At 48.6% G+C, this 8,726-nt stretch overlaps 1 protein-coding gene across 4 annotated transcripts; it reads left to right on the top strand.

Moving 5' to 3' along the window:
• Positions 1–587: 587 nt before the first annotated feature.
• On the top strand, positions 588–8,488 carry kat2b (K(lysine) acetyltransferase 2B). Of its 4 annotated transcripts, none has more exons than XM_086136206.1 (18): positions 605–1,085; positions 1,913–2,039; positions 2,113–2,258; positions 2,393–2,479; positions 2,557–2,738; positions 3,962–4,153; positions 4,223–4,326; positions 4,493–4,618; positions 4,689–4,822; positions 4,938–5,146; positions 5,230–5,356; positions 5,434–5,544; positions 5,614–5,757; positions 6,067–6,181; positions 6,260–6,290; positions 6,364–6,427; positions 6,499–6,583; positions 7,015–8,488. In XM_086136206.1, the coding sequence occupies exons 1-18, from the start codon at positions 885–887 to the stop codon at positions 7,206–7,208; spliced, it is 2,379 nt and encodes a 792-aa protein (XP_085992332.1). In that variant the 5' UTR covers positions 605–884; the 3' UTR covers positions 7,209–8,488. The 4 variants fall into 4 exon arrangements, with proteins under 4 accessions (XP_085992330.1, XP_085992332.1, XP_085992331.1 ...); XM_086136205.1 differs by having other exon boundaries at positions 615–1,085; positions 4,686–4,822; XM_086136204.1 differs by having other exon boundaries at positions 588–1,085; positions 6,067–6,290.
• Positions 8,489–8,726: the final 238 nt, after the last annotated feature.

Here is an 8,726-nt window from a genome sequence, read left to right as displayed (position 1 = left end):
AACGTTTACTTCAATGAACACACTGTAGTCCAATTATTTGAAAATGTAGGTTATATGGACTACCACTCCTCTCGCTGCAGTAAAAGAGTCCCTGTCTCTTTTGGTCATTGTGACAGTGGCTATCTGGTTATTATTACACAACACTACAGCGTCTTCAAGCGCTACGCTGTCTGCATTTCCTGGTCAGCAGAAGAAATGCTGTCGGTGTCAACTTCCGGGAATCCCAAACAAATACAGTAGATGCGTTGTTTTAGGTCTGTGCTGTTTATGGCCTGTAGAGGCTTTGAAGGCCCAGCATCTATCACTTTGGAAATATATGACCCTTTCCACCTTTTCCATTCAGATGAAAATACTTTTCCGACTACATATTTTCTCATTAAATTCCAAGATTGATCATCATCCTTCAATTCTTTTTTTCATTGATATTTTAAAAAAATCTGCACATGAACATACATTTCTATTTTTGCCTCTTTTAAAGTATTGGTGTAAAATGGAGGTCCTGCATATCAGCCAGCTTGACCTTGAGACGTTTGTCCAAAGTAAGCGAGGCGAGCGGTGGATCGGTTGCCTGGCGTCGGCGTCCCTTCTCGTCTGGTTCCTGCGATTGGGCCTTTTCCGTGCCGAGGCGGGCGCCCCCCACGGGCGGAACGGGGTAGCGCTCTCGACCTGGAAAAGAATGACGAGCGCCATGTCTGATCCTCCGCTGGCGGACTAGCGCCGACGGCGGCGAGAGACGCACTCGGTCTCCGGCGGAAGACCACCGCCATCAGCGGTGCTCTTGCTGGTGCGCCGCGGGGGGGGGGGGGGGGGAGGAGAGGGCGGACGAGGCGGGAGGGGGGTCGCTCCCCCTCCGTCGGGGTCGGCCTTCGCCGCCGAGAGGCACCATGGCCGACAGCGCGGGGATTCAGCAGGGCTCGCCGGCCATCGGTGCCGCGGGCTCGGCTCCGGCCGCCCCGGGCCTCGGAGGGGCTGAGGGCTCTGGCGCCGCCGGAGGCTCCGCGCGCATCAGCGTCAAGAAGGCGCAGCTCCGCTCTTCGCCTCGACACAAGAAGCTAGAGAAGCTCGGCGTATATTCGTCCTGCAAGGTGGGCTCCGTATTATCATTATTATTAGTATTATTACTATCATCATCATCGTCCGAGGCGACTGGTCGATGCTTTTTGTTGCCTTCGATACCATCTACCGTGCTGGCTGCAAATCCATGGAAGCCATCACTGTGCTGCACGTTTGTTTAACAGCACGAAAAAAACAACCACAAAAAAAGATTTTTAATGGTTTAAACCAGAGTTCCCAACACGGACATTCCTACTGCAGGCTTCCTTTTAGAGGTGGGGCGGGTGTAAAAGGGGGGGAAATGGGTTTAGGGGGCTTCGTAGTTGGAATGCATTCAAGCGCCTCCGCTTTTCCTTGCAAATAACATGGCGTTTTGGAGTCTGAGTATGATTATTGGGAGCTTTTTGCAGACACGGCCTTTGTTTTGACAGGGTGACAGCTGCTGGCGAGGCGAGGGGGGCGGAGTTTGTTGTTGTTTCCATCCCTGAGCATGCGCACTAGTGCCTCCCACCTGACACAGACAGGACACCGCGGCTGTGTCCAAACTCACAGGCGCCGTCCGGAAATGACGAAAATGCGGCCTTCGGAGGACCCAACCTGTGAATTCGGACACAGCCAACATGTTGCACGTCCGCGTTCTGGAAAGCTACAATTACAGCCCCCCCACCCCCAAAAAAAACCAAAAAAACCCCAGCATCATACTAGGCTGTTGCCAATCGTGTTTATTCAAGGAAAAGAATCGCAATCGGACAAAAGTTTTTTGCAATTTTTAAAAAATCACATTGATTCAAAAACAAATCATTCACATAGTGCGTGTCTTCCATGTGTTTTTGTGCGTTTGTTGTGTTTTGGTTGGCAGGCGGAGGGCGCGTGCAAGTGCAACGGCTGGAAGAGTCAAAACCCGCCGGCCACGCCACCGCGCAGCGAGCAGCAGCCCGTCGTCGGCAACCTGCGCCAACCCTGCCGCAGCTGCTCGCACGCTTTGGGTGTGTTGGCCTAACACGCCTTCGCCCAAATCCATCATTTGATTTTTTTGTTTTTGTTTTTGTTTCGTTTTAGGGGATCACGTGAGCCACCTGGAGCGCGTCCCAGAGGACGAGATCAATCGTCTGCTGGGCATGGTGCTGGACGTGGAGTACTTGTACACGTGTGTGCACAAGGAGGAGGACGCGGACACCAAGCAAGTGTACTTCTCCCTCTTCAAAGTAAGGACCATCGCAAGTGCCATTGCAAGGGATTTCGGGGAAGACGTGAGACCGACAAATAGGGAGGGATAAGTCCATATTCCACCCGTTTTTCATGGAAAATGCAAACACTGTACCCACCCCCCTCCCCACAGCTGCTGAGGAAATGCATCCTTCAGATGGGCAAGCCCACGCTAGAAGCACAGGAGAGCCCGCCCTTCGAGAGACCCAGCATCGAGCAGGTAGTCACATGACTCGAGCTGGCCAATCGGCCGCCATCCCGCTTAAGTTACTTACGTACGTCGTGATCGTCCGTCAGGGCGTCAACAACTTTGTCCAGTACAAATTCAGCCACCTGCCGTCCAAAGAGCACCAGACCATTGTGGAGCTGGCCAAGATGTTCCTGAACCAGATCAACTACTGGCAGCTGGAGACGCCGTCGCAGAGGCGGCAGAGACTCCCCAACGATGACACGGCCGGATACAAGGCCGACTACACCAGGTCGCCATGCTCGCAAATGCAGCGTTAACTCTTAGAAAGAAGAAAGCGCAGCTGTGACTACATACATGTTACACAGCAATACTTGGTGACATGCATACTGCACATGTAGCTGATTTACCCCCCCCCCCCACGCACCTACTTACATTTATCGAGTCTACTTACTGACTTGCATCCACACTACATACACTTACATTTATCTACTTGGTGACTTATATGCAGTACATAGACCTTCTTACATTTGTATCTGATGTATTATTATTACTGACATGCTACTCAACGATTCTTCCATTTACTGACATATCCACAACACATACTTATGTTTTTGGTGACTTGCATCTACTGACTGACTGACATACACTTACTTATATATACTTACACCTACTTCCATGTTCTTATTGACTTACGTCCATGACTTCACATACATACATATACCTATTTTCATTTACTTGAATACACCTACTAACTTACATTGACTTACTTCCATACATCTACTCGGCGGCTTACATTTATTTACATCTAGTCAATAACTTACATACATATACATACTTACATAAACCGCTTTACATACATCTACCCACTCAGTTACTTATATACAATATCTATTTAGTGATTTCACATATTTCTTTAGTGACTTACACCTACTCACCGACTTGAATTTACTTATTTAAATCCACCTACTTACATATAATTTTTTAACTTACATCGACTTCCGTGACTTACAGTACATCTACTCACCTGTCTTAAATATTTACTTGCATACATCCACGTGGTTACATTTATTTAAATACACCTATTTACACTTCAAGATGGAAATAGGTCCACTGACATACATACATCTACTTACTTATATACAAACAGTACATCGAATTGCAGTCATGCCGACATAAGTTACATTTACTTCCTGACTTACGTGCACAAATCTATTTACATACACTTACATCCAGCTATGTACCAGCTATGTGGGCAGACAACAAGGTACTAGCCTGGTTCGTGGTACTCGTGATAGAGTGGTCGTCTCCCAACCCGGTGGTTCCGGGTTTGATCCCCGACACTTGTGACCACGTCAAAGTGTTGAGCAAGATACTGAACCCCCAGTTGCTCTTGACGCTGCGTCATAAGGAGATGAATGAGGAATCAGTGTTGATGCAAAAGCGCTATTTACCGTTTTACTCCACATAATTGTGGACGCCGGTCACGTTGTTTGTTTTGCGGCGGGTGGGCAGGTGGCTGTGCTACTGCAACGTGCCTCAGTTCTGCGACAGCCTGCCGCGCTACGAGACCACACGGATCTTCGGCCGCACGTTGCTGCGCTCCGTCTTCACCGTCATGCGTAAGCAGCTGCTGGAGCAGGCCAGGCAGGAGAAAGACAAGCTGCCGCCCGAGAAGAGAACGCTCATCCTCACGCACTTTCCCAAGTCAGTCCGGCAAAAGTGTTGTCCGGTTCTCAATGTTCATTCAGTAACGCCGGCCCGCTGCCTTCTCAGGTTCTTGTCCATGCTGGAGGAGGAAGTCTACAGCCACAGCTCCCCCATTTGGAACCAAGACTTCTTGGTAGGAGGCTCCGGGGGTCAAATTCCCATCCATACAGGTAAGCCGCACATCCTTACAAATTGTATGTCCTGTGTGTAAGGTAGCAAGTAGCTGTACTTACAGTATGTAAGTCAACAACTACACATATGGGCTGAAAACTTTTCCAGATGCCTTTTTTTTTTTTTGCACCGATTCAAGTTGACCAGTAATCCAACTGTCTTTAGTTATCAGTGCACCCCCCGTGGCCAGGCCCTTGTACTACACCATCAGCCCGGCATCATCCGCGGACCTCTCTAGCGGAGCCGTCAGTCCGGCCAGGAAAACATCAACAGTTCTCGAGCCAAGTCCGGGTACGGTATTAAAATGAGTCCTCTGAACTCCTTGCCCGACGTGTTGCCACTTTGGATGTTCTTGTAGCAGCGGGCGAGAAGCGCAAGCCCTCGGAGCCCCTCCCACAAGAGGAGAACAAGAGGCCCAGGGTGGTGGGCGACATCCCCATGGAGCTCATCAGTGAGGTGATGGCCACCATCGCAGACCCCGCCACCGTCCCAGAGGTGAGCACAAGGGGGCGCTCTCACAACTAGGATCCTGAACTCCATCTATCGCAAAGTGAAGCAAACAATTCTTGGTGGTCACAGTCATTTTTTTTGTTCGGTCTACGGTCATCAGACCAGCCTGCTGTCGGCCCACTCGGCGCGCGACGAGGCGGCCCGCCTGGAGGAGCGCCGAGGCGTGATCGAGTTCCATGTCATCGGCAACTCCTTGAACCAGAAGCCCAACAAGAGGATCCTCATGTGGCTGGTGGGCCTGCAGAACGTCTTCTCGCACCAGCTGCCTCGCATGCCCAAGGAGTACATCACACGTCTCGTCTTTGACACGTGAGTTGGAGCCCGGCCGTAGTGATGCCACGCCCTGCCATCGCACCGTTTGCGGTTCATTTTGTTTTGCTTTGTTTGGACAGGAAGCACAAGACGCTGTCGCTCATTAAGGACGGCCGTGTCATCGGCGGAATCTGTTTCCGGATGTTTCCTTCTCAAGGCTTCACTGAAATCGTTTTCTGCGCCGTCACCTCCAACGAGCAGGTCAAGGTGGGATGACTTGCTTGCATCGACTTCCGGTACCCTCGACATCTACACATCGCATACTACGATGTGGTCTTTTGCAGGGGTACGGCACCCACCTGATGAACCACCTGAAGGAGTATCACATCAAGCACCACGTCCTCAACTTCCTCACCTACGCCGACGAATACGCCATCGGCTACTTCAAGAAGCAGGTAATCTCGCGACTGCCGCTCGCGGTGCTCGCGAACGCGGCCGGCTAACGGGGCCGTCACCTCGCGCAGGGTTTCTCCAAGGATATCAAGGTGCCCAAGGCAAAGTACGTGGGCTACATCAAGGACTACGAGGGAGCCACACTCATGGGCTGCGAGCTCAACCCCAGCATTCCCTACACCGAGTTCTCCGTCATCATCAAGAAACAAAAAGAGGTGGGCGTGCGCGTGTGTGAGAGCGTGCGGTTTTAGCTAAGGTTTCAAAGTATGGGTTCAAACTAGGGTGAGGGTTTCTGTTAAGCCTGACAAACTAGGGTTAGAATTTCAAAAACTAGGGTTAGGGTTTGGAAGTAGTGTTCAAAACTAAGGTTAGCGTCTCGACTTCACTGGGATTGGTTTTGTCTGATTTTAAAGTAGGTTTATGGTCTCAAAGGCTGGTTTTAAACCGGGGTTACGCTTTCAAAGCAACGTGTGCAGATGTGAGAGGGAAATCAAAGTGTGTGTCGCTCGCCTCCGCTGGTCCAGATCATCAAGAAGCTGATCGAGAGGAAGCAGGGCCAAATCCGCAAAGTCTACCCGGGCCTTTCGTGCTTCAAGGACGGCGTGAGGCAGATTCCCATCGAGAGCATCCCTGGCATCCGTGCGTGCGCCCGCCTCCATCTTTTGCCCGCCGCCCGCCGTCTCTCATTTGACCTCTCTTATGTGCGTGCGTCCGCAGGTGAAACCGGCTGGAAGCCGCTGGCCAAAGGGTGAGTGACACGAGTGCCCCGTGTACGCTTTGTGACGTCGGATTAACGTTTGCCGCCCCCACCCCCGCCGCAGGAAGGACGTAAAGGACCCCGAACAGCTGTACGGCACGCTCAAGAACATCCTGCAGCACGTCAAGGTGACTTGCACACGATTTACATCACACGCAAAACATGGCTGACTCTCACTCTTTTGTCTCTGCCGTTAAAGAGTCACCAGAACGCTTGGCCCTTCATGGAACCCGTGAAGAAAACGGAGGCGCCGGGCTACTACCAAGTCATCCGCTTCCCCATGGGTGAGTCAAATAGACCTTGATACTTGCAACATTAGATCACAATGGAAGTAAGGCATTAACTCATTCACTCCCAAAGACGTTTTTAAACGTCTTTTCAGACTTAGTCCAGAATTGTCTGGTACTGAATGTTTAAAAAAAAAAAAAAGCAACACGAACTCTCGGGAGCTAGCTTGTTTACCCGCCAGCTCATTACAAGCACCAGTGGCTAAAGCCAAACTGTGGCAGGATTTTGATTTTCTGGACCTTTGGTCTAGAAAGGCATTTTTAACTCTTTCATGCACAAATAATGATAACCTGTAACTTGATAAGCTGTCCACCGCTGTCCCCGAAAGGGTTAAAAGGCAACATGTACAAAAAACTGTGCGCTAAAGGTGTTTTTTTTTTTTTTTTAACTTGACGTAAACCTGATCCAACGCGCATATGGTGCCAAGACCTTAAGACAATGAGCGAGCGTCTGAAGAGTCGCTACTACACCACGCGCAAGCTCTTCATGGCCGACATGCAGCGCGTCTTCACCAACTGCCGCGAGTACAACCCGCCCGAGAGCGAGTACTACAAGTGCGCCAACCTACTCGAGAAGTTCTTCTACACCAAGATCAAGGAGGCCGGCCTCATCGACAAGTAGCTTCCGTCTTCCGTCACCGTCCGGTTAAAAACGCAGCGGCAGCCGAGCCCCACCCCCAACCCCTTTTTTGCTCTACATGTATGAAAAATGTACCGTATTTTCCACACTAAAAGGCGCCATTTTTTTTCATATATTGGACGCACTGGAATTATAAGGCGCAATCTACAATGCATCCACTAGATGTAGCTACGCTCCTTCCGGTCGACTCGAGGCGTTTATGACCGCCTCCGAAAAATGTAAATTAACGTTTACTTCAATGAAACTATGAAAATTGAAAGTAATGCATCAAAACAGAAAATCAAGCGAGGAAATCACAAAATAAATTCTATAGCCCCCCCCTCCCTTGGGATTTCCTTAAGTGTAGCTCCAACAGAACGAGCAGCTGTCAGTAACATGTCGGAGACTGGACTGTCTCAGAAGTGTTTGTTATTTATTCCTTTGTTGTGTATTCACAAACGAGGAAATCACAAAATAAATTCTGTAGGGGGGGGGGGCTATTGAATTTATTTTGTGATTTCTTCACTTGATTTTCTGTTTTGATGCATTATTTTCAATTTTCGTAGTTTCATTGAAGGAATCGTTAATTTACGTTTTTCCGAGGCGGTCATGAACGCCTCTCGAGTCGAACGGAAGAAGAGAAGGCACGGAGACGGACAAAGACGTAACCGTATTTGTTGAGACTGTGAAAACCATTAATAAAATGTGCGTTTTAAAAAAAACAACACCACAGCTCTCCTTTTTTCGGAGCTGCAACAAAAACGTATTCAATAAAGCAGCGACACAGTTCGCTGAACCTACAGCAAGTTATATAACATTGGAAGCATGTCTCTGGCAAGGAGCCATCTTGGGGTCGACATATTACCGTAATGACCATACACAAGGCGCGCTGTGAGCTTTTAAGAAAATAGAAGACTTTTCGGTGCGCCTTATAGTGTGGAAAATACGGTACATAGAGTGGATTTTCTTTCATGTAGGGCAGCCGCGTGACTATCAAAAATTGCACTTTTTATTCTCTTAGCCCAAGCATTTTCCTTTCCAGACTTTTGACTACTGTTTAACTAATTCAACTAAGTCTTAATTTATTTTCTCTCATGGTAAATATATATTTGTGCTGCGGATAGAGATTGATAACTTTATACTTTGTGCAATACTGTGTAGCTTTTCCGTTTTGTATAAAGGTTAAAAAAAAATTGGAAGAGGTGATCTTTGGACAGTTGGTTTTAACGACGCAGTATTAGCCGCTTTTATAGATGGAATAAAATGGAAAGGCTTGTTCTAAAGAGTGTGTCGTGTTCATTGAGCATCTTTTGTAAGGTCTGTGTACAATCCGGGGGAAAATAAACAAATCAAAACCTGTTTTAAATTTGACAAAATGTGCTTAATTCGTGCTTCTAACTGTGCCAATGTCGGTTTACTCATTGCAGCACTCATAAAAAAAAACAAAAAACGATCTAGCATTTTGGAAATGACCAAAACTAGAACTGCTGAATTTAAAAAGTAACATGACAACTCATTTTG

This window comes from Hippocampus guttulatus, chromosome 18, assembly GCF_054856545.1.
Source record: "Hippocampus guttulatus isolate MCC_2025c chromosome 18, RoL_Hgut_1.0, whole genome shotgun sequence".
Taxonomy (NCBI): domain Eukaryota; kingdom Metazoa; phylum Chordata; class Actinopteri; order Syngnathiformes; family Syngnathidae; genus Hippocampus; species Hippocampus guttulatus.
Note: the sequence above shows the minus strand (reverse complement) of the source record. Positions and strands in the feature narration are given on the sequence as shown.